This window comes from Protopterus annectens, chromosome 5.part0, assembly GCF_019279795.1.
Source record: "Protopterus annectens isolate FY-2018-M chromosome 5.part0, PAN1.0, whole genome shotgun sequence".
NCBI lineage: Eukaryota > Metazoa > Chordata > Ceratodontiformes > Protopteridae > Protopterus > Protopterus annectens.
In genome coordinates, this window is record NC_056735.1 from 766,099,181 (window position 1) to 766,125,180 (window position 26,000).

The 26,000-nt window shown below is 41.2% G+C and overlaps 1 protein-coding gene across 3 annotated transcripts in view; it reads left to right on the top strand.

The window, feature by feature from the left end:
• CUL5 (cullin 5) overlaps positions 1-26,000 on the top strand; it is a 2,346,971-nt gene that overhangs the window by 1,603,991 nt on the left and 716,980 nt on the right. For all 3 annotated transcript variants that reach the window (XM_044072614.1, XM_044072615.1, XM_044072616.1), the window contains exon 12: positions 8,210-8,342. In XM_044072614.1, coding sequence (XP_043928549.1) covers positions 8,210-8,342 — 133 coding nt within the window. The remainder of the gene's footprint in view (positions 1-8,209; positions 8,343-26,000) is intronic.

Consider the following 26,000-nt stretch of genomic DNA (forward strand, 5'->3'; position numbering starts at 1 on the left):
TCCTAGCTTGCAAACTTTGCCATCCAGAGTACTTTGGTATTGGCTTTTACTCAGGAAAGTAATAGAAAAGAAAAGTAGCACAAAGTCCTGGTACACTTCAGTTTCCACTTTTGCCTCTTTTATGCCTAATATTATGTGGCATGTCTGTTAAGAAAATAATTTTGCTGCCATTTGTCTTCACCCTTAGAGTTTGGGTTAGATGGTTTTTGCAAATGTTAGATCCTTGAAAGCATTAGTTTTTCAACATTATTAAAACAAACCCTAAAGCTGGGCATCTTCTTTTCTGTACAATAGATTTAGTTGTGCAGTTTCTAAGCACATTCTTTAAAACTTTGCAAACAAAACTGTTTGTGGATACACAAGTGCTCATGTTTCCTAGAGCTGCTTCCTGATTTAGTAATCTCTCTTTTTTGCTGCCCTTTTACACTCCTAGATATCCCATCTTCCTTAGGAGCTAGTGCTTAGTAGGGGGAACCTCAACATGACCTTTCTCCAAGTGGGCTGTCCTGTTCTTCGTGTTTTTTTTTCTTTTTCTTGTTCTCTGACCCTACCATGGGGGGGGGGGGTAGGAGGAGGAAAATAGATGCATACTGGTCCAATCACACTCTGACTAATTGTTTTTTTTGCATACATTGGTTATGTCCCTTTGCTTCCGCTGTCCAATATTTGTGGGGTTCCCATGTAGTGTGCTAATGCTAAGGATGTCACTCAGACTGAAGTAATGTTAGCCCCCCCCCCCCTCATGTACACACACTAGCTTGGGGGATATCTACCAGTTATGCTTTCTCATTGCACATATCCAGCTCTGCCATCAGGGAGGGACAGGCCAGAAGAGCTTAATCATTTCCCACCTCTTTTTTTATCTGCTTCATCTTTTGGACCGCTTTTCGAAGTTGGGACATTTGGATCTTAGTTATAACTTTATCTTCTGTACCATATAGCTGGCTCTTCTGCTGCTGTTTTTGAAGCCATTAATGGATCCCATATTTACAATTTTTTTCAAGTTTCAAATCGGTGGTGCAGTCTAAGTCAAGAGGAGAATTTGCTGCTTTTATAGGTTAAGATTGTAAGACAGAAAAGAAATAATATGTGTGAGGAAGTTAACATAATAAATTTGCTAACTTTTTTTTTGTTTTTCCTACCCTTTGAGTTAGAATATTTTTTTGGGAGGGGCACCCAAGCTACCTGCCAGCAACCATGTTCTGGAGCCCCTTCTCAGCCATTGACTTCACTTTCAACTTGCACCTTTACAATAGGGCCCTGCAAGTGAGTTTATTCTTACTGTAAGCAGTCTGGAGGAATATGCAGGGAGGAGGTAAGGGCTTCCAGACACGGTGGTGGTCCTGGCAACTACAGAGGATATTTTTTAATTTTTTTTTTTTTACGCATAACCTTACCCAATTGCTTCAGATGTGCACATGCCGCTGGACTACTGTCATTATTTTCCACCAATTACTGGTTCTTGGCTGTGAATTCCACTCCTTTCAAATTTCTGGGATACATGGGCTTGGAGAATGTCACAATGCCTTGTTTCCTCCTCCAGCTAACACCTCCATTAGGAATCACTAATCAAGTACGACTCACATGGATCACTGTTGGGAATCCACACTTCTGCACCACAGAGCTGCAAGCTGGGATTTTTGTTAGTTGGAGAATAAATGTGTGTGTGTGTTAGTGTGTTTAACTAGTTAATACATATTTTTTTTCTTTATAGAAAGAGGTGGTAGGGGGGGACTGAGGTTAGCAGAAATGTAAGTGAAAACACAGCTGAAAGTTTAGTACACTTCTGATTTGCCTTGTAATAAATACTTTCTTGCTGACCCTGTTCTGCTGACCTGCCTAAGTTCTTTTTTGCATAGTATCAAAAAAAATGCTACAGCACAGTATTAGAATGGATTCCTGGAATGGGTATTGTTTACTGTGCTTACTCTGGCTGGTAGTAGTGTGCCTGACAACTTACCAAGCGAGTTGTACAGTGGCGCATCACATTGTATGCTTATGCTGCTGTCACCTTTAGGTTAAAGGCTTCATTGCAGCTTGCAGGGCTGCAGTAGATTGGATTGGAGTCCCCCCATGTTAGTTTTTGATTAGGTGTTGTTTTATATCAGGCTGGTGAAAGTAAAACGAAAAGGATAATACGCAAAAGTGATGAGCAAAAAAAATACAGTCGACATTCTACTAACGCAACATCCTATGACTCTTCTTAACATTTTCCCTGGTTGATATTTCTTTTTCAGCAGTCAGAATTCAACATTTTTTTCGGGTCTATATTAAATCAACGAACGCTGATTTATCGACCCCATGTAAGCGAAAGCTTACAATCCCGAACACTTAGAACAGCGATTTTTTTTCCAAGAGAAAAAAAATCGCTGTTCCACAAAAGAAAAAGAAAAAAAAATTTTAAACATTATATAAAGTGGGGGGCTCTGCCCCCACCCCCCTATTTAACTATACCAACTCTGAGATTGCACTACAGTGACGAAAATGGCAAAGTAACGGAGGTGGCCAAGTGATTTCTTTCCCAGGGAAAGAAATCACTTATTTGCCGTTTCGTGATTTCAAGTTCGGTCCAGACGCATTCTAAAGAATGCGTCTTTGATCATATAATAGGACCCTATTTTTCTGTGCAATCGCTTTTTTTTTTTTCAAGAATATCATCATGCCTATACCAGTGCATGCTGTTACGTACCAAGACAGATGCATAAGAGCATGTTTACCCAGACACCACTTCTTTTCTGACACTTGAGCATTCAAGATCTTGACTCTTGATACCAACACTGAAATTTTGTATTCACTGCATAAGGAGCAGTAATAACTGTTGGTGCAGCTGTAGTATTACCAAGGAAGACCAGAAGTGACGGTCCCTGCACTGTCTTGGGATTGAGCAGTGTTAACAGCTCCATACCTCTCAGTTCTACCTGATTTTGGCTCAAACGTTTGCAGCAGTCCTCCTAAAATTGGTGATTTTGAAAAAAGAAAAAAAAAGGTGGTGGCATGTATTGAATAAACAATAGCCGGGTTGGGAGGGTGTCCTAATGGTTAAGGTGTTTGCCTTATAAACACAAGGTGCAGTGTTTGAGTCTCACGAGGGATAATTGGCTAGGCTTAAAATGGCTCGCAAGGGCAGTTAGCCTAGTACTAATCTATGAACCATTACTTTTTTGCTTCAGAAAATACATATTTGCTTATATTCTCTCAGCTTTCAAAGTTAATGCAGATGATAAAAAATGTCCCTGATTTGGCAGCTTTGTTCCTAATTTTGGAGGTAAGAGGTTGAGAGCTATAGCTGCCACAGGTGTCAGAAGCTCCTCTCAGCTACCAGCAACAATCCTGAAAAAATTGTTTGCTTTCCTCGTGTCTAGAGTTATGCTGGTGAAGGCTCTTTTATATAGAGACTAGCAGAATAGTCCTCCTATGTTGGGTTCAAACACTCAGAAAGCAGTTTGGGCCTGCATCTCCTTGAGGCGGGTATGGTATTCAGCCAGCTGTGTGAAGTTTTCACAAATCCCTTCATTAGCAACTAATGTCTATATCTGAATCAGGCTTGGACCCATCCCAGCAAAGTTGCTCTCTTAAAAAAAAAAAAATGCCACAAAGTTAACTCTACATATGCAGAGTAGTAATATATATCCAGTTTGCCTTAAAACTACAAGGGCAACTACTTGCCAGTGTTAAACAGAAAAGATTAAACAACATTTATTTGAAGACCAGAGAGTTTAAAACATCAAAAAGCCAAGAAAACTGCCGCAGACCAGCTGTCTGTTTCAGTCAGTGCTCTGTTGAATATTCAGGACGCAGTTGTTCATTTAACAATTACACCATTTAACAACACAAAATAAATAAAGGGAACTTACCAGCATCTTCTTGCAGTTTTTAATATGTTTAGTTGCAAAACTTTCTGACAGATCGAATCCATAGAATGAGAGCACCCAAGGCATTAAATAAAGAATCGGCCAAAGCACTTGAAAGTAAAATAATTTGGCTTCCCCATGCAGTGACAACAGTACCTCACCCCAAAAAAGCTGTTTAATTGCAACAGCAGTAGCTAACACAAAGTAGCAGTTTGTAAGATGTAGTTTGTATTCACCAAGTAGGTCTGGCTTATTGTAGTGCACCTCTGTAATACAAACATGTCAGACTACATGGAAATTTCCATTACAGTGCTGTAACTATAAGGATGCCAAGCTAGTGGCAAACTGAAGAGTCAGAAAGAAGAGCCCATTCCAAATTAAGGTAAATGCCAATAACTAGTGTTCAGAAATGCATTTCTGGTAATACTGTCAGTAAAACTAGCTAGTATTTGAAAAGTTTTGTATGTAGGCAGCCATCCACCACCATATTTGGATTGTCAGAATGCTTGCTGTGTGCATAAGAGCAAGACCCTTAAACATTCTATGACCCTGTTGCACTCCAGTGCTGGAAGAGTTGCCACTGGGGCCACTCCACTGGCCACTCTGTCTCAGTCCTGATGTAGGTCTGGGAGTGCATGTGGGGTGGTTTTCAAGTTTGCTTCTGCTTGGCAGACCATTGTAGGGGGCCCATTTTGTTTTAGACATTGTCACCTTAGGCTGGATTTTAGAGCTGCTCATTCCTCCTGCAGAAAGCATTTCAGTGGACTTTTGATGCAGGATTAAAACCTACTACTCCATGGAACTGTGAATGATGTCCAGTGTTAAGGGAGAATTGCGAGTATTACTCTTCTCTTGGTTCTGAAGTAGAGACAACTTCCACGTCTGAACCACAGCACTTTAAACAAACACATCTGAGTTGCATAGTTTAGTATAGATACTGACTTTATCTCTGCAAGTGTCTGTTTTGGCCATGACAAATGGCCCTTGGCACATTAGTAGTTGAGGCCTATATATAAGATTCTTCTGATTCATTCTGGTTGGCATCACTTTTAGTGCAGTGTCAGCGCACACAGTATTCATGAAGTTGATGTCTGATCTCCCTCCTAGAGAAAGGTCGTCTTCTCTCACCCAAGTCCCTTACCTGAATGGTTGGCAGTTGGACACCCTATCCGAGGAGACTGTGGTGGTGGTTATTCTATGGGCACTTCGTTGAGTACATTTCCTGGGGTTAACCATGAATCAAAAGAAGTCCTGTCTATTCCATGTCAGTTATCAGAGCAAAGTTGGACAGTCTCCAGTATCGGTCCTTCTACAGAGCCTAGGAGGTGACATGGCTTTGGTATCCTATGTGTTGACACAGTGCACTGCTCAGACTCAGGATCTGCTGCATCTTCTAAGTCTGATGGGGTATACAAGCTTTGCATGTGTGAGGATGTAGATTTTGCAGTGGACTTGTAAGTTGTCAGCGTCTTCAGTATCACCAATTGCTGACTGAACTTTTTTGATGTCAAACTTTATCCTGAGCTCTGGAGTTGTGGACTGTTACCTCCAGTCTTCTAGTGTTCCTTCTATTGCTGCAGCTAACCTTTCACTCATTGTGACATTGTCCCACTTCCTTTGCAGATGGGTATTGCATTTATGCTTCCATCTGGTGCCATATCCATCATTTGGAGACGAGAGTAGAGCTGTTAGTGTTGAAGGCGTTAAAACAGCTACTTCCAGGGCCTTTCTTTCTTCATTCAGTCAAGCTGTCAGTTGTATACCACCTGAGCAAGCAAGATAACACAAGGTCATGTCCTCTTTGCAGAAAGATGATGCTTGTCTAGAAATGAGCCATAGACTGTGGCTGGCATCACACATTCAGTAATTCATATTCATGTGGCTTTAAACAAGCTGGCAGATGCTGCATGGTATGTCTCCAGCCATGGAGTTATAGATTGTTCTTGGTCAGATTCTTCCAGAAAGAGTACTCAGGAGATTGACCTTTTTGTCATTTGAAAGTATATAGCACTGTCCCTATTTTGCTTTAACAAAGATGAGAGACAGCTGACAGTGGTTTTTCTGGTACTGTGGCATTATGAAGAGGGTTCCTCTACACATTTTCTCTAATGCTGTACCTCACTTTAGGGTTCATGAGGTAAGGACCAAAACTCATGTTTTTCACTTATTTGTAGTGGTGAACATGATGTCAGGTTGTGACTTCCTTAAGAGTAAAAGATCTCTTCCAGTCATAGCAAGGATACCCTCCACAGTTGGACTGACATCTGGCTCTATTTTATGACTCATTTGCTGGAATCACCTTGATATTACTGGATTTGACAGCCAGGGTCTCGAAGGTGATTCAGGCTGCTTAAAAGCCTTCTATTTTTTCTGTTCCTTCAACTGGAAATGGTTATCTGTTTGGAGAGCTTGATACCTAGTATCAACACAGTCAGGCTGCAGATAATATTGTTGAAGTGTCTTAGACATTTCTGTGATTTTGGCTTCAGTTTTTCCATGGTCATTGGCTATTTCTGCACATCATGATCGTGTAGATGGCAGGATTGTGGCCTAGCAGCAGCTGATCAGAATTTACCATTTAGAAGCGCTGCATTTTTGTCACCCTTTAAAGGACCCTTTCCCACCATGGAACTCTAACTTCATGGTTGAGAGACTTCAAGGGTACCATTTAAGGCTGTCAGAGAAAATTAATCATTATCCACAGTACACTAGGTTTAAGAGAGTCTGACTGTTTCATATAGGGAACCATGACTGGCCTTGCACAATGATCACCTCAAGGTGAACAATTTCCTTCTGAAGTTGATATCATAGGTTTCCCTGAACCAGTCTGTGCTTCTCTTGGTATTCCCTGGGTGGAAGAATTTCTTCACATCCTGGACAGTGCACTGCTAGCTTAGATATTACTTAAAATGATTTTATGACTTTAGCTAGCATGACCATTTGTCCATGTCCACTGTGTCAGGGAAAGGGAAGCTATGGCATATGCTTTCTAATTGGACTGCTATATACAGTGACTTTTGTGTTGGACAGCTGTCTGTCCATTTGACATATGGTGTGACTTTCAAATGACAGCTGCCTTCAGTGTTTGCATCAGGAGTGTCTTCATAGCAACATCTTTACTGCTGCTACTTGGACATCACAAAGTACTCTGATTAGAAGAACTTTGCTGTATTTAGGAAGTCACTGCTCGAGGACTTTTTTTACCTGAACTCAGTGCCACATTAGTCTCCAGCACCTTCCACCCTGATGGTTGCTGCTTGAGATTCAGCCCTACTAAAGACCTGTCAAGGAGAACCTTCATTAAGGTATGTCGTAGATAATCTTGTCATATCAGTTGATCTGTGGCAGGGTCTTCATTGGTAGTTTAGTAGTACCTTTTCTCCATCTCCCTGTGTATGCGAAGCACTTAAGCCATTTTCAGCTGTTGGGAGTTCCTTGTAAGTTACCAAGTATATATTCATTTATTATTGTAGTATCAAATTGGCATATTCATTTCTTAATTTTCAGGAAGATCCTTACTGATGGCATGGGGTCAAACTCTCAGGCTTCGATGGCACATGCTGCTGTGCAGTCAACTTGTTAATTTATAATATAAATGCGGCAGCACACAGGTGTCCCCAGAACTGGAATTTTACAGGAAAAAGGTGCTGAATTCTAATGGTTGTAGAATGACCCATCTTGGGACGGTCTTGTCTTGGATCATCTTATGTGCAACAACATCTATAATATTTATGAAGCTTCCTCACACAGTTGTACTTTTTGCACTTGAGAGAAGACATTGATAAAGTAATACTTATGAAATGAAAGCAGCAGCCAGAGTTCAGACTTTAGCTGACTTGTAATTTTTGTTGCTATGCATTGTAGTGTATTTACATCTCTGTGAGAGAAGGAGAAATGGAAAGGCCACATTTGCCAGAAGTATACATTTTAAACGGTGTTCTTGGAAAACTAGTAAAAATCCTTCTGTTACTAGTACCCCCTGCAAAAAATACATATTTGTTTTGCCATGCATATGTTCATGTATACACAAAGTTTGACAGCTGCACCATTATCTTTGCCTTAAAGTCTGACTCATTTGCATGGAGGCTACTAAGACAAACCTGCTTTTCTGCTGTCCTTTGCTGTTTTATGTCCAACAACTTCAGTACAAAATTTCAAAAAACAATATTGACTGTATGGCAACATGTATTCTAAGCTGCTCACTGGATTGCTGAAGGTTCCCCAATGCTGGGAGTTTTCGTCTTCCAGGGATTAGATATTGTTCCTAGACTAGTGATGTATTTATGGCTTTATTTGCTGTTACACATAGGTTATTCCTTCTCACAGACTATAGTGCTTGCATTTCTCTGTTTTCTTAGAGTGGGATTGAAAACACAGCCAGAATCCAAATGCCCTGAACTGCTAGCAAATTACTGTGATATGTTGCTGAGAAAGACACCACTTAGTAAAAAACTTACTTCTGAAGAAATTGAAGCAAAACTAAAAGAAGTGGTATGTATTTAATAAGAAATCTTTGTAGCACTGACACATGATGTTATGCCAGCTGACTAACCTTTTGGCCTGTAACTTAGAAAAAAATCTAAAGGTTGCATTGTATGCTGTATTAATCAGGCAATACTTATCTATTCTGCAACAAATATTTTATCTGTTGAAGGAGGAGTCTAAAATGGCGATCTTCTGAATGGCCCATAAGCAGATGTGTGTATGTGTGCATGCACTTTCTTACTGCAGAAATTTGGTATCCTTACTAGGAATGGTTCTCTGTCTTATGTTCCAAAGATTGCATTTCATACTGCATTAGTCAGGCAACACTTTTCCATCCAGCAACAAATATTTTTGATCCATTGAGGATGGATTCTTAAACAAGAGTCCACAGAATTACTAATTGGTAGGGTGTGTGTGTGTGTCTGTGTGTCTCTATGTGTGTGTGTGTGTGTGTGTGTGTGTGTGTCTGTCTGTGTGTGTCCTGGAGTTCACCGGCTTCTGTACAGAACTGTATATCTGCCTTATGCAGTGACTGCTATGAGCCCTGAAGAAAAGGAAAAAAAAAACTCTTGTTATAGCAAAGCTCCATACTTAATGCAGTGCCATAACTGTCTGTTATTCAAAAATAGTTGACATAAAGAAGTTGAGTAATGTCATTGTAATGCTGTTTAAGTGAGGAATTATGAATGACGTCTTGCAATAATATAAACTGGATAAAGAGAATGCTAGATCCTGATTGGCCACCTGCAGGTTTAATCTGTATTATTGTTTTAGCAGCTTTTGAAATGTATAAAATGTATTAAAACATTCACCCATTCATCATATGTAGTCCTGTAAGGTGCATCAGAGATGTTATGTTGATGAAACAGACTCTCGCAACTGGTTGAAATTATCTGAGATTACTGTTTATTTATTTTACATTTGTTGACTAGGTTTGTCTGACCGAGCTGAGAGGCCTATTTTCAGCAGAGACCCAGGGAGAAAAGCTCCACAGTAGAAAACAGTTTTTAAACAGAGTAAAATTTGACAATAAGCAGTAGTTAGTTGTTAATATACAATATATACATACAAAGTGAGTATATTATCCCAGAAATATGGCGTAGAGGTTGTGAGAAGATTAGACATAATACCAAACTATAATAATACATTAAAGTTAATTAGTAAATGTAATAAAAAAGAATCTGTTTTCTTTTAGGCATATAAAGAATTCTATGGGGAAGAAAAAAAAAAGAAATGCGAGAAATTGAGAGGAGGTATGCCAAGGGGATTAAAGGCTTAGATAGGATTGTGAGTTTAGATAATAGCTGAAGGAAGGAGGATTCATGAGATTATATGAGTAGAGGGGGTAAGTGAGAGGTGTGGAGGTAAAACTGTCATAGAAGCATGGGGAGAGTAGTTTAAGGAGGATGAAAGCAGTGGCAAGACCATTGTGTTTTTAGGAAATTTCTGCTAGCTGTTTTGAATTGCTTAGGGTGTTTGATGGATCTAATTTCTAAGGGCAGTTTGTTCCAGTTTATGTCAGGGTTGTAGCTGTAGAGGTTGTGACCAGTTTTGGACTTGGGTTTATATATTTGTAGGTGGTTTTAGTCAGACCTGTGTAATGACCTAGTAGGGGAGTAATTTGAGATAACAGGAGTTAGGCTAGGACAGAAAGATTGCAGGTACAGAATCAAATGAATTATCTGAAGTTGAGAGAGGAGAAACAAGTGGGGTAATTCCAACCAGTCTAAGTGTCTTAGAGAAAGACAGTGGTGAGACCTATAAGTATGGTGTGCAGCGAATTTAGCCATCTTGTAGGTTGATTCAAGTTTTGCTAGGAGTGTAGTGTTCAGACTAGTAAAAATGTGACAGCTATACAATAGGCTAGGAAGAAGGTAAGCATGAGAGAGGGTTATTTTTGCATTGCTTGTTAGACCTTTTATTGAGGTAAAGGAATCCAAGTTTTTGATGTCTTTTTTAATACAGTTTGACAGATTTAGATCAAACTTAAGTTTGTCATCGATTGTTACACCTAGAAGTTTAGTCATTAAGGGATAGTGTAGTAAAAATAGATGTGAGATTAGTAAGGTTTTTGGAGAGAAAGAGTTGGAGTTTAGTTTTCTTAGGGTTGAGAATTAGTAGGTTGTCACAGTAACTGTTCCAGTACATGTAAGGTTATCTACTACCCCCATAGAAGGTAGCCATCATCATGACTTTGGCTTAAATAAACCCCATTGCAAACAAACAAGATTTTTGATGGTGAATATTTTTAACAGAAAAAAATCCCTGATATTTTCAGTTGTATACATGAAGGTGTTCAAAAGACATTTCTAATATTGACTGTGTTGCAATAACATGAACAAGCAACCGGATTCTACAAACCTCAGAAAATTGCATTACTCTGGCAGATACCTTCGAATGGTGAACTTGATTAGATAAAATCTAATGAACAGCTGTCTCTGTCATGTCACTTTGGCTAATGTTATGCTCAAAGCAGAGAGAATTCATTTGCTAGTAGATGTTCCTATTAAATGTACAAAATTTCTTATCTGTAGAGACTGAACTGTGAACTTGAAAATTAGGGAAATACTGTAGTATAGCAAAGTACCATAATTAATCCACTGCAAAAGTTTATGTATAATTTGAACAAAGAGAACAGCAGACAGCTTTGTAAGAACCAAAGTAAGTAGAGGATTAGGTCCATGATCCAATGGCAGTTTTGGGTAGAGCCAGCTCTTCAAGGAAAAGACCTCCTATTGCTTTTTGATTCCTCGATTTTAGCAAAATGCTAACAGTTTGCTGAGAATATCCATACCCAAGCTCATTGTGTAATCATCTGCACAATCAAAATTTCATTTAAAAAGTGTTGAGGGACCTTCACATACTGTCTGTTTAGTATATACACAAATGCTTAGATTGCACAGTCATAGGGAAAGGGAAATCATATATACACAGACGTGTGTGTGTGTGTGTGTGTGTGTGTGTGTGTGTATATATATATATATATATATATGTGTATATATATATATATATATATATATATATATATATATATATATACACACACACACACACACACATATGGGTGTATATATAATTTTGTGTGTGTATAAATATATATTTGTACGTACACAGTTTCCCCGCAGACATGCACAAAGGACTTTTTTTATTCAATGATTGAGTGGTGCCATTATATACATGACATTTCATAACAGGAAATTGATGAATTTTCTCATTGTCCCATTATTAAGGTAGTCTGTTCCCCGAGTATCCCTGTTACAGTACAGTGAAGAGTGTATGCTTGGCTTGCATGAAGTCAGTGTAGTGTGAAACAGTGTTGTGCACCTATTCTACTGTCAATATATACTTTGTCTTTTACAGGGTTTTATTTCCCCAAACAGAGGAGTAGCTAGACTATTTGAAGCCCAGGATGAGACCCTCATTTGGCATCCCCACCCTGCCTATAGGGGAAAAAAAGTTTTTTTTTTTTTTTTTTTATAACAGGGATGGGAAAATGCCTTGACATCTTTTCACAAAAACAGAGGAGAGCAACAGGTTCAAAAGCATGTCAGAACAGAAAATTTTATGAAAACACAGCTGTAGCAATTTACAGAAACCACGCATATTAAAAATAAATCTGAATCCAGCACTATCCACATCTCTTTGCAGGTACAGTCTAAATGCCAACAGCAGCATAACAAGCTACACTGTTAATAGCTTGGTAAATATGAACTGCAACACAGAAAATCATGAACTAACTGTGGCTGTGGCACAGACAGAAAAATCATGACCCAAGGGAGAAGCAGCTAAAAATATACATCCTGACCCTTGAAAAAAATATATACACATACATATGTATATGTATACTGCACAAAAAGTTTAGTGTGCATCACACACCATTTGTACATGAAGTTTACATTTTATTGACAGGTCCTTGTAGCAATGATTTAATAGTTAGTGCTAGTTCAGTGACCACAGGATCATCTACACAGCAATGTGTAGTTTGTCTGCTAACAGCATGCCCCACTAGCATAAGATGCTAGGCAGTTACACTGAGTGTTTACTGTTTAGCAATTTACTGGACAATATAGACTGTACCTCCGAGTGCCTTATTTCAGTTGTAATATGGACCACAAACATTGCAAAGATAAATGCAAAGTGTAAGTAAGCAAGCAACAAAAATATAAAAAAAAAATGGAAAAAAAATAGTCCCTTTGATTAAATTGCTTCTGACTGTATGAGTTGTACTGGGTTTATCTCATATGCCCGGGGTTCAGGGTTTGAGTCTTACCTGTGGGATGGGAAGGTTGGCTAGGCTTAAAATGGCCCACAAGGGCAGAGATGGCCTGGTAATAACCTATGAAGGGCACCTATAAACGTACACACACACACACACACACACACACACACACACAATTCTATTGTTAATGCACAAAACAAACCATGATAGGTATATATCCTGTTTGCATGCTGGTCATCAGTAAAGGAAGTGTCTGAGCTGAAATTAGTTTTGTTTTGATTATAACATGTTTTATAAAAACAGTAATAATCCTGAGTATTAAATCCAATAACTGTATATTACATTACATATACATGTCTTCTTTTTATAATTCTTCTTCCTTTTGTATTTAAGCAGCTGAAGAGTAAGGTTTCCAAAGCCCTACACCAATCTCTGGCTCAGACTTGGTGTATTACTTTTTATTTTTATGTATTTATTTATTTTTTATCAACCCGTATATCACTAGGTGGGTTGCAAACTGGCTCAAAGATAGAACCCACAGTGTGAAAGTAGTTGACTCTTAGTCAAACTGCCGACAAGTCACGAGTGGAGTCCCACAGGGTTCGGTCCTGGGTCCTGTCCTGTTTGGTATCTACTTTTCTGAAGTCCAGGCCAACACGAAGGGACTCTGGCTGACAAAGTTCACAGACGATTGCAAGTTGGTAGCCATAATTAACTCTCCAAGTGATGTTGACATCCTACAGAAAGGCCTCACTGAGACCAACGACTGGTGTCAGAAGCATGGCCTTAAGCTCAATGCCAAAAAATGTATCGTCATCCCCTTTGGGAAAAACCCGGTTCCCATGAATTACCACTTCAATGGTAGTGCACTGAACACAGGAGTTATAAGACATTTGGGAACACAGGTTGACAGCAACCTCTCTTTTGACCACCACATTGCCACTGTGGTCAGAAAGTCCTTCTATGTGACACATCTCATTACTATGGGTTTTGCATCCAGGAAGAAAGAGGTCATTGTCTCCCTCTACTCTTCCTTCATTAGGCCAATCATCGAGTACAATGCCCCATTTAGCATGTACCTCACTAGACACCTGTAACAACTGGAGAAGCTGCAAAAGTACCTCACAAAAGGATCCTAGGCCTTAAACACTTGTCCTATATGGACTGACTCAAAAAACTCCAACTATTCTCTGTCGCACATCGCCTACTTAGAGGCCATCTCTGCTTAACTTACAAAGCCATGTCTAACCCAGCTCTGTTAGAAATGCTACATCTGAAGAAATCTCAATCCCTCTGCACTACATGCTCCAGCTACCTCAACCTCATTACCACAATCAACAGAACAAGCTGGAGGGGGCAAGTTCATAACCCAGACACGGCCCATGCTATAGAATAGACTTCCCATACATGTCAAGTGGAGCACCTCACTGGCCCTGTTCAAGAGAAATCTTGATGAGTGAATGGGAAATAGAAAATTCACCACGGGGATCACTCCAGTGGCTCTAATAGATAGAGGCACTGAGAACTAAGGTCGGGTGGCACAATGCCAAGGTACTCCTATGGGTTAGGCTAGTAAAGACTGGAGGGCCATTAGCGTAGTACATACCTATGAACCTATGGTGGAGCAGTTTGTTTTGCAAATCTCCAGTAATCATGATTATTTCAAGGTAATGAAGGCCTGAAGAAGCCTATTAAAAATACATAGTACAGTGAGGCCTCAGCTTTTATTGATTTTTCTCCTGAGTTCACCTAGACAGCAAACAGACTTTCAGGTTATTAAGCAACATGTGCTGAATACTTAGCCCTTCTTGACCATTTCTCTCAGCTGCCCATATTTTCATGTCATAAAATTTGTGTTTTTCTGGCAAATCAGTGAAGATTGAACTTTTAAAAAAATAGCATGTTTCTGTTTGACTTCTTTTCTTTCCGAAAATGTACACAATACAAAACCTGTTATTCTAGCAACTTTCCAAGCTTAAACTTTATAAGACCAATATTTAAAACCTGTCTGTATTTTGGGCCTTAACACCATTATTTTAGGCTTTGTCCAAATTTATTGTGCTAAGAGGTTGAAAAGTATGCCCCATTGACGCTGCTTTCATGAGAGAGACACACGTGTGTGTTTTTTCCCAATGAACGGGAAGGTAGTAGTAATATAAATTTGGAGGTTGTGGGTGGCTCGCACCCACCTTGGTGATGCAAAAGAGTCCCCCCCCCCCCCACACAAAAACACATTTCAGTGAGCCTGATCATCAAGGGGTTTAATTTTCAGTGGGTCTTGGTGGAAAGATTTACTATACCCTTGTTTTAAAGTAATGAGGGACGGTACATTAAAATTATGCTTTGCTTTTATTGCATTGCTGCTCGTCAGGCAGTGTAGTTGCATTATTTGCTTTCTTCCTCTAAATGTCCTGGCGATTTCTTCAGCAGTCTGTCTAAGTATGCAGAAGCACCAGATGCCATCAAAAATTAAACATTTCCTTGCAACCACTCCTTCAGCAGTCTGTCAATGTAAGGACAACAGTTTCACAGACTGCACCCACTGCAGTCTTTTCATCTAAACTACAACATATGTTAATCTAACCCATAAGTATTTTGACCTAGTGTAGTGCTAAACAAGAAATTCATTGCAAAATCCTTTATAACTATGGAATAAATTTAGTATCACAGTTACAGAAGTTATGGCTCAACTTCTCAGACAAGCTATTCAAGCAAATAATTCTAACTTCTGTTTTATATTTCTTCATATGCCTAATCAGCTAAAAAAATACCAAGTGCTAACACTGTCAGCACACAGCACAAATTAATTTCCTAACTGTAAACATCATTACAGCTTCCCATTCAGCTATCAATTCTATCACCTATTCTTTATGCACCTAGTCATGCTGCTTTGCTGAAAACCCAAATCTCAATACCTGGCATCCCCATTCGCAAAGCAAGCTGTCTTTGGCAATATTCTCCAACCACCACCCCTTGTTTCCAGCATTCACTCACAGATGTACTCCCCTAAAACAATTCCAACATTATCAGAGTAGTCTGTCCTATTAGTGTCTGTAGTAAAACATCACTGTTACATTAGGATTTCAGACTGCTTCCTTGGCAGCTTATCCCTCTCAGAGATTTGGTTAAAGCCATACATCAGAGATGTGACAATAATCCCATAGTGTTAAGACTTTGTAAAATCTTACTGAACAAGCAAAAGAACAGGTGGAGTTTCTTTAGTGTACTTCTGCAAGCAGTATAGAAGCAGCATACCATTTCCAAACATTGCATGGCTTTTCACAAGCCCATAGCACTGAGACTGCCATATTAGCATTCCTAAATATAGTTTACCAAAGGCACAACTAAGGTGAAATAGTTTCCTGTATCTGTATCTTTCTGAAGCTTTTGACAGTGCACCATGCCATCACTTATTCTCACATTTCCCTCATAAATAATCATCCATCACCTACTTCACTGATACGTTGCTGCATGACACTTACGGTCTAATAGTCGAAAACCTGTTGCTCATTCAAAAATCAGACACCACACATGGAGATTCTGTATACTGTGCAAAATGTGGCACTGTCTCCAAATTTCATTGTGACAAGCCTCGGTTAGTAATTTTAAAGGTTCTCTGTAAATCTATCCAAATGGCAATCAGATCTCTAAGATAGAGCTCTCTGATTATTTGTTACTAAACTAGTAGTCCTTATCCAAGTAAACATCAGGTACTCTACTGTCTATGAAAAATGCTTTAAAAAGAAAGCATTTTCTCTCTCAAAGAGAGGCGTACATAACTAGATGTATTTACGTCTCTTGTCACTTATGTTTTTACTCTGAAAGGGCAGACTTATTTATTTTGTTACCATAAGGGGCAGTGGTACTTAGGTAGACTGCTCTGCTTTCATTCTCTTTTACTCCAGATGGATATAGTGTACTCATTAGTCAAAACAAATGTTATCAAAATGCCTGGCTTGACTTGCATTATACATCTGTTTATGACCATGTTGATAAACACAAACAGTTAAGAGTGCATTCTACTAGAGCAGGTGCAGCCGTTTTCTTCTTGACATTGTGTCTGTGAAAAAGCAACCTGGACCAATTGCCATGTTGCAAGTTAAACATACAGTTCAGAGGGGAACATTGTTTTGCCTATACGTTTCTGCAAGATGTTACAACTTCCTTGTGTCTGTGGTCAGTTTCCCTTCTGGTGGCTAACTGCTTCCCATGTGCAAAGAACTGAAGTGCAATGGTGATTTTTGTTTTGAGATTGGTACACGTATTTGCACTCGCTCTAGTAGTAGGTATTTAGGTGAAAGGATTGCTGCTGGATTATGTACGTCCACCCACAATTAATTTGTCCTTGATCATTTTGTTTGCTCATATTCGCTTCCATGCAACTTCTTAAGAGACTAGTTACAAAAAATTAACCAAGTATTTGGTTTTTGATTCAAGAGATGATCTTCTCAAAAAGAGCTGTTTCAAAAGATAGAGTTAGACGATACAATGCACAGAGAAAACCTGAGATTTTTCTGCTGAACCAGAGAAATGGGAAGGAACAGAATACATTAATTTTATGAAAGCCTAAATAAGCAGCTGGACTGGTGTTGCACAGTAGGATTTGTCAATTGAAAGGGCACATAGGTTCATAGGTGTTTACTAGGCTAACAACCACAAGGGCCTTTTTAAGCCTAGGCATACATCCCAAATCTCTGGCGAATTCTGATACCTTTGATAAGTGTAAGCAGGGGCTTGGGAGATGAAACATTTACAAGCTAAAGCCTGGAAGATGAACCATTTACAGGCTGCTTGTGTCCGTTGGAGACCTAGATGCCAAACCAGGGATAAAGTTCTTGATGATGATCGTGTTTCACTGTTGCAGTCATTACACTTGGGTTATCCTGCTGGCAGGCTACCTGCAGTCGGCCTGAACTCCAAAGTCCTGGTCCGGCATCGGTTGCTGTCGCCTCTTTCCTGATGTCAGTGCGCCAGGGGTATAAAAGATGCAGCAGACGCCATTTTCTCCAGTCTTTCTTGCCGCGCGGTGCCAGAAGCAAAAGCAGTTTGCAAGTGCCAGTCACCGACTCCTGAGATTTTCGAAATTGAATTTCAGGTCTGAAGTCTTCAATAAAGCTAAGTACCCCGTTGGGGAAACATTTTTTCTTGCTCCAGACCGATGTCAGAAAAAGTTAACAGTTCTATTTCTTGTGGGAAGCAAATACCTCATAAGGATTTTCACTCTTACTGTATTCCTTGCCTAGGCCCTGACCACGACGTTGCTAGTTGTCGGTTTTGTGCTAGATTTAACCAACGCACTATTAAGCGTCGGTGCAGTTTTGCTTTTCATTATTTTGGAAGAAGGTTTAATTATATAATGCCGTCGGAACAATCGACCGGAATTAATAAAAACGCAAGGATAAAGACAAGGACAAGCATCCGAGGTCCAAAACCGACGACGAAGCCTCTTCTAGGTCAGTCACCTGTTCGCCGGTGCTCAGTGAGGCGCTTTCGCAGCCCCTGACTCCCGCTACCTCAGAGCCACAGTCCGCCTCCGACTCCCACTTGGAGACAGCTAGGCCTCTGGATACTCCAGGTACTGGCCCTTCAGAAATTAATCCCTCAGATGGGTCCGGAGCCGCTGAGCAGGTATCAGCTTCTGAGGGTGTCTTCAGACCTACACAACTTTATATAAAGCCTACTTCAGCATCAGAGACAAAGTCTAAAACAGCTTTAAAGACAAGGAAACAAGTACAGCATTCTCCAGGACAGACTTCTATGCCTAATAAACAGATTCTCAAAATGTCCGAAGACCTAATTACTTTGATCAGGGGTTCCCATCCCCCTCCTGATAAGAGGCCTAGGCAAGACAATGAATATGATTCCTCTGATCAGGTTTCCATTTCCTCCGATTCCTCTTCAGAACAGGGATGTTCTATTCCTCCCTATGAGGATTCTGTTGCTGAAGATTCCATTCCTTCAGCTTCTCCTCCTGAGGATTACTCATTTGAGGAAACCCTGCATACCATGAGGGAGCATTTCCACTGGGAGAGCCAAGATTATTCCGATTCTAAGAAAAGTCTCAGAGACTTTCTTTTACTACCTCAGCACAGACCTCTTGCAATTCCCCCTGTTCTAGACATAGTAGATGATGTATTTTCAGAGTCCAGCCTATCTCCTGACTCTCTACCTCCTGCACCTGTTAAGCCAGACAGATACTACAGGGTTCCAGATTCTCATAAATTTCTATATAAAAACCCCGCTGCTGACCCAGAAACTATTTCTCAGGGTCCCAAGAGGGTCAAGGCCGCTACTGCAAAAAACCCTGTCCCCTCAGATAGAGATTCAAGGGCACTGGACAGATGGGGGAAAAATGTTTACACTTCTGCTACCTTGGCTGTAAGGGCTTTAAATTGTCAGTTTCATATGCTTAAATATCAGCAATACGTAATGTCTCTGCTAAAACAGAAAATGTTGGCGAATTCTGAATATTCTGAGAACAAAGAAATGCAGGATTTATTGCATGTAGCTGAACAAGTGGGAAAGCATACTTTGCAATGTGGATATGATTCACTGGAGGCCTCTTGCAGGGCCGCTGTAACAGGTTCTGTCATTAGAAGGCATGCTTGGTTAAAGGAACAGACTCTGCCTGATCATGTTAAAGCAAAATTATTGGATGCTCCATTACAGCATGAAACTTTGTTGGGTGTTAAGGCGGAAGAGGTGTTGAAGAAAATGGAGGATAAAGCTAAATCTATGCAGACAGTAAAGGATTTCTTACAGGTACACCCACCCAGATTTAGCAGGAACTGGCCTTCTATGAATTGGTCTTTTCCCATGTCAGACAGGCAACAAAGAGGCAGATACAAATGCCCTAGAGGCAGGCAGCAGCCCCAGGGCTCATACAGGGCCAAACAGTGGGGGTGCTGCTACCTCCAAAAGCGGAGAAGACAAATCACAACCATTTAGGAAACAGTCCCAATGACTCCCCTCTGCCAGTGCCAAGCATTTCTCTTTTGACAGCACCCTTAGGGGGGAAAGCTAGCACTTTTTTCACAAAATTGGCACATGATCACCCAGGACAAATGGGTCTTAAATATAGTCTATCAGGGCTACAGGTTCCACTTTCACACCCTTCCAAAGGCAAAAGGTATGCCAGACCTGCCACACAATCAATGGGCAAAGGCACAAAAATAAGTTTCATCTCTCATGGACATGAGGGCTATTCAGCCAGTGCCACAACAAGAGCAAGGACAAGGATTTTACTCAAGACTTTTCTTAGTACCAAGAAAGGGCAAAGCCTGGAGACCAATTCTGGACCTGTCTATTCTAAATACTTTTCTGGACGTTCCGAAATTCAAAATGTTGACTCTGCAGCAGCTTCTGCCCATGCTGGGCAAGAAGACTTGTAAATTTGGACCTCAAAGAGGCATACCTGCATGTCCCAGTCAGACAATCTTGCAGAAGATATCTCAGATTCATAGCTGGCTCAATGCACTACCAATTCTCTGCACTGCCCTTTGGCTTATCTACTGCGCCTAGGGTCTTCACAAAATGTTTGGCACCAGTAATTGCATTTTGCAGACAATGAGGAATTCAAATGTATCCCTACTTGGACGACTGCCTTATTCAAGCAGAGACCAAAGACATTCTATTAAAGCATCTGGCGTTTGTAAAAAGATTGCTAATTTGCCTAGGGTACACAGTAAACAAAAATAAATCAAAACTAGTACCCTCTCAAGAGATAATATTCCTGGGTGCAAGCTTAAATACAACTTCCCAGATGGCTTATCTCACGCCAGACAAACAAAGGCAATTGACTTCTTACTTCGAAAGCATGGCAACAAAGACCCAGTTATCTGCAAGAAAAATTCTGCAGGCTCTGGGCTACATGGCATCCTGCATTCTGCTAATTCCATATGCAAGACTGCATATGAGGAAACTACAATGGTATATAAAAGGTGTTTGGACTCAACATTGCCACAGCCTGGAATCATTAATTTCACTCATTCCCTGCCTGCAACAGGAGTTTCAATGGTGGGCACAGGCCTTTCACCACAACAAGGGACAGCCATTCACTTTACCCACAGCCAGGCAAACACTAACAACAGATGCATCAGATTATGCCTGGGGGGCCCACATGGCAGGAAAATGTATTCAGGGCACATAGCCAGCAAGTCAAAGGCATCTTCACATCAATCAAAAAGAGATGCTAGCTGTACAAAATGCCCTGACAGCCTTCAAGGACCTACTTCATCCAGGACAGCTGCTGATAAAGATAGACAATACCGCAGTTATGTGGTACATAAACAAGCAGGGGGGCACACATTCCTACCCCTTCTGCAGACAAGCCATGATTTTGTGGAACACAAGCATTGACTTACAAAGTACACCTGCAAGCACAATTCCTGCCAGGAAAAACAAATGCTCTGGCAGACGAACTAAGCAGAAACCTCATGGATCCTCACGAGTGGAAACTAGATCCACAAATCTTCAACATGATAACAAGGAAATGGGGATGCCCAGACATAGATCTCTTTGCCTCCCCTCACAACTGCCAACTTCAGAGATTCTGCATAAGGACTTATCACAAACAAGCATGGAAAGTGGATGCTTTGTCGTTCAGCTGGAACAACCTTACAGTATATGCCTTTCCTCCACTGCCTCTCCTCCCCAAGGTACTCCTAAAGGTCAGACAAGAGAAGCCACAAATGGTTTTGATTGCCCCAGATTGGCCACGCCAGCACTGGTACACAATCCTAAGGAGTTTGTCCCAAGGCCCAGCCTGGACATTGCCTCAAATTCCTCATTTACTGACCCAAGAAAACAATCAGATCCTGCACAGCCAATTCAGAACCCTAAATCTAGCTGCATGGCGGATACTGTAACCATTCCAAATACACCTCTCTCTAAAGCGGTTATGGATGTTATTTTGGAGGCCAGGAGGCCCAGCACCAGAAAATCTTTTGCAGAAAAATGGAAGAGATTCTGTGCTTGGAACCAGGCACACAGATTTGACACGCTTGTTCCAAATATTCCTCAGATTTTACAGTATCTAAATGAGATGCTGGACAAAGGCCTATCCTTCTCATCAATTAAGATCCATGCCTCTGCCATTTCAGCTCATTATGATATGGACCCATCTATTTTTTCACATCCATTGCTTAGGCAGTACCTCAGGGGGGCCAAAAACATAAGACCTCCAAGGAGAGCACCAATACCTGCATGGGACCTCAATTTTGTCTTGGAAAAACTCACACTGCCTCCTTTTGAGCCAGCCAATACAGCTGAGATAAATTTCTTATCATGGAAAACAGCTCTGCTCCTAGCATTAACTTCAGCAAGAAGAGTCTCAGAGTTACAGGCATTAATGACTGTGGAACCTTTTATTATTTTCCATCAGGACAGGGTTTCTCTAAGGACAAACCCAACATTTATGCCTAAGGTAGTGTCCAGTGTGGCTCTTAACCAAACCATTCATTTGCCTACCTTTTACCCAAACCAACAGAGTAAAGGGGAGAGACTTCTGCATTCTTTGGACATACACAGGCAGCTGCACTTCTACTTGGACAAAACTAAAGCTTTCATAAAGACTGAGCAACTTTTAGTGGCATATGCTGCAGGATCACAAGGAAAAGCTATCTCAAAGCAGACTATTTCAAAATGGATAGGACACTGCATTTGTTTCTGCTATTCACAACATGGCAAATCAGTGCCTAAGAGCATTAGATCACATTCTACCAGAGCAGCAGCCACCTCAGCAGCCTTTCTCAGAGGAGTACCAACCAAGGATATTTTGGAGGCTGCAACTTGGACTTCAGTGCACACTTTTGCTAAGCACTACCACTTACCTCTTTACTCTAAATCCAGAGCAGGCTTTGCCATTGCAATTCTGCATGGCCTTATAGCCACTCCTAATTCTATTTAGACCCAGTCACCCAACCTCAGCTTTGGGATTCAACCCAAGTGTAATGACTGCAATAGTGAAACACGATGAACATAGTACAGTTGTGTACCTACCATAAATGTAGATGTTCGAGTGTATTCACTGTTGCAGTCCAGGTTACCCACCCACCATCCCCCTTTCTTTGCTGGGACTTATCTGTACTTCTCTATTCTATTCAACCTATGTGGTGTATTTGCTTGTAGATGAAGGTATTGTTTATTTTAGTGCATGCTTTTATAAGCAATTTTTTTTAGCCTACCCTTTTGGGGGGCACCTGACATCTGGGGCAAGAAAAACTGAAGAAAATGGCGTCTGCTGCATCATTTATACCCCTGGTGCACTGACGTCAGGGAAGAGGCGACAGCAACTGACGCCGGACCAGGACTTTTGAATTCAGGCTGACTGAGGGTAGCCTTTCAACAGGATAACTCAAGTGTAATGACTGCAACAGTGAATACACTCTAACATCTACATTTATGGTAGGTACACAACTGTACTTTCTTCGTGTTTCACTGTTGCAGTCATCACCTGTGGGTTATCCCTGATATGGTAGCTGCCGGTCTGAATACCAGAGTCAGTGTTTTTCTGCAAAAGCCGCTGTCGCTTGTTGACTGACGTCAGGTCGTCAGTGCTATAAAGCAAGGCAGCCAACATCATTGCATCTGTCTTTCCTGCCGTGGAGAGCCCGTAGCAGTAGCAATTCACACGAGTGCTGGTCGGTCGCTACCAGAAGTTGAATTTCAGCAGAAAACTTCTAAAGCTAAGTACCCCGTTGGGGACCCTTTTTTCTTGCACTAACCAATGTCTGAAAAAGTTAACAATTGTCTCGCCTGTGGAAAGCCGATTCCACACCGAGACTTTCATTCCTACTGCATCACTTGTTTAGGACAAGACCACAACATCCCTCGATGTTCGTGTTTCACTGTTGCAGTCATTATTCTTGGGTTATCCTGCTGGTAGACTACCCGCAGTCGGCCTGAATTCCAAAGTCCTGGTCCGGCGTCGGCTGCTGTTGCCTCTTCCCTGACGTCAGTGCGCCAGGGGTATAAAAGATGCAGCCAATGCCATTTTCTTCAGTCTTTCTTGCCGCGCGGTGCTCGAAGCAAAAGCAGTTCGCAAGTGCCGGTCGGCCGACACCTGAGATTTTCAAATCCGAATTTCAGAGCCCAAGTCTTCATTAAAGCTAAGTACCCCGTTGGGGAAACTTTTTTCTTGCTCCAGACCGGTCAGAAAAAGTTAACAATTGTATTTCTTGTGGGAAGCAAATACCTCATAAGGATTTTCACTCTTACTGTATTCCTTGCCTAGGCCCTGACCACAACGTTGTTAGTTGTCGGTTTTGTGCTAGATTTAACCAATGCGCTATTAAGCATCGGTTTGATTTTGCATTTCATTACTTTGGCTGAAGATTTAATTATATAATGCCGTCAGAACAACCGACAACTGGAGTTTACAAAAAAAACGCAAGGACAAGGAAAAGGATAGACATCCAAGGTCCAAAACCGACGACGAGGCCTCCGTTAGGTCAGTTGCCGGTTCGCCGGTTCTCAGTGAGGAGCTTTCGCAGCCCCTGATGCCAGCTACCTCAGAGCCACAGGCCGCTTACGACTCCCACATGGAGCTGACTGGGCCTCTGGATACTCAAGGTATTGGACACTCGGAAATCATTCCCTCAGATGGGTCCGGAGCCGCTGAGCAGGCATCGGCTTCTGAGGGTGTCTTTAGACCTACACAGTTATATGTTAAACCATCTTCAGCTTCAAAGACAAAGAAACAAGTACAGCATTCTCCTACTCAAACCTCCACGCCCAAACACAGATGCTTAAAATGGCCGAAGACCTAATTACTTTGATCAGGGGTTCCCATCCCCCTCCTGATAAGAGGCCTAGGCAAGATGCAGAATATGATTCTTCTGATCAGGTTTCTATTTCCTCTGATTCCTCTTCTGAATAGGATTATTCTATTCCTCCCTATGAGGACTCTGATGCTGAAGAATCCATTCCTTCAGCCTCACTTCCTGAGGATTATTCTTTTGGGGAAACCCTGCATACCATAGGTTCATAGGTAGGTACTAGGCTGTTGGCCCTAGGGCCTATATAAGCCTAGCCAAAGGTACCCTGGCTTTCGCCACCCAAGAAAATTATTTTCCTGTGCCACTGTCGAGCAGAGCCACAGAAGTGATCCCCAGGGTGAATTTCCTATCTCCCATCCAGTCATCAAGATTTTTCTTGAAGAGTGCTAATGTGGAGCTTTGTTTGATATAGATAGGTAGTTTGTTCCAGAGTATGGGAAGTCTCTGGGACAGGAATCTATCCCTCCGGCATGTTCTGTTTATTGTGGTGATGAGGTTTAGGTCCCTAAAGCGTGTAGCTTGTAGGGATTGGGATTTCTTTAAGTGGAGCATGTCTAAAAGCTCTGGGTTTGACATAGCTTAATGTGTTAGGCAGAGATCGCCTCTTAGTAGGCGATATGCAACGGAGTAAAGCTGCAGTTTTTTGAGACTGTCTGCATAGGGCATCTCTTTGAGGCCGGTAATCCTCTTTGTGAGGTATTTCTGTGGCCTTTCCAGTTGTTGTAGATGTCTAGTGAGGTACATACCAAAAGGGGCATTGTACTCTATAATGGGTCTAATGAGTGACAAGTAGAGGGGAACAATGACCTCTTTTTTCCTGGATGAGAAACCTTTTGTGATGAGGTGTGCCACATAGAAGGATTTCCTAACTACTGTGGCGATGTGATTATCAAAGGAGAGACTACTGTCCACCTGTGTCCCAAGGTCTCTTATCACACTTTCGGTGTTAAGGGAGCATTTCCACTGGGAGAGCCAAGATTACTCTGAATCTAAGAAAAGGCTCATAGACTTTCTGATATTTCCTCAGCACAGACCCCTCGCTATTCCACCTGTTCTAGACATTGTAGATGATGTACTTTCAGAGTCCGGCCTGTCCCCTGACTCTTTACCACCTGCTAAGCCAGACAGATACTACAGTTTCCCGGATTCTCATAAATTCCTATATAAAAACCCCGCTGCTGACCCAAAAACTATATCTCAGGGTCCCAAAGGGGTCCAAGCTTCCACTGCAAAAAACCCTGTCCCCTCTGATAGGGATTCTAGGGCACTGGACAGATGGGGGAAAAAGTTTACACTTCTGGTACCTTGGCTGTAAGGGCTTTAAATTGTCAGTTTCATATGCTTAAATATCAGCAATACTTAATGTCACTGCTTAAACAGAAAATGTTGACAAATTCTGAATGTTCAGAGAACAAAGAAATGCAGGATTTATTGCATGCAGCTGAACAAGTGGGAAAGCATACTTTGCAATGTGGTTATGATTCACTGGAGGCCTCTTGCAGGGCCACTGTTACAGGTTCTGTTGTTAGAAGGCATGCTTGGTTAAAGGAACAGAATCTGCCAGATCATGTTAAAGCAAAATTATTAGATGCCCCATTACAGCATTATACTTTGTTTGGTGCTAAAGCAAAAGAGGTGTTGAAGAAAATGGAGGATAAATCGAAATCC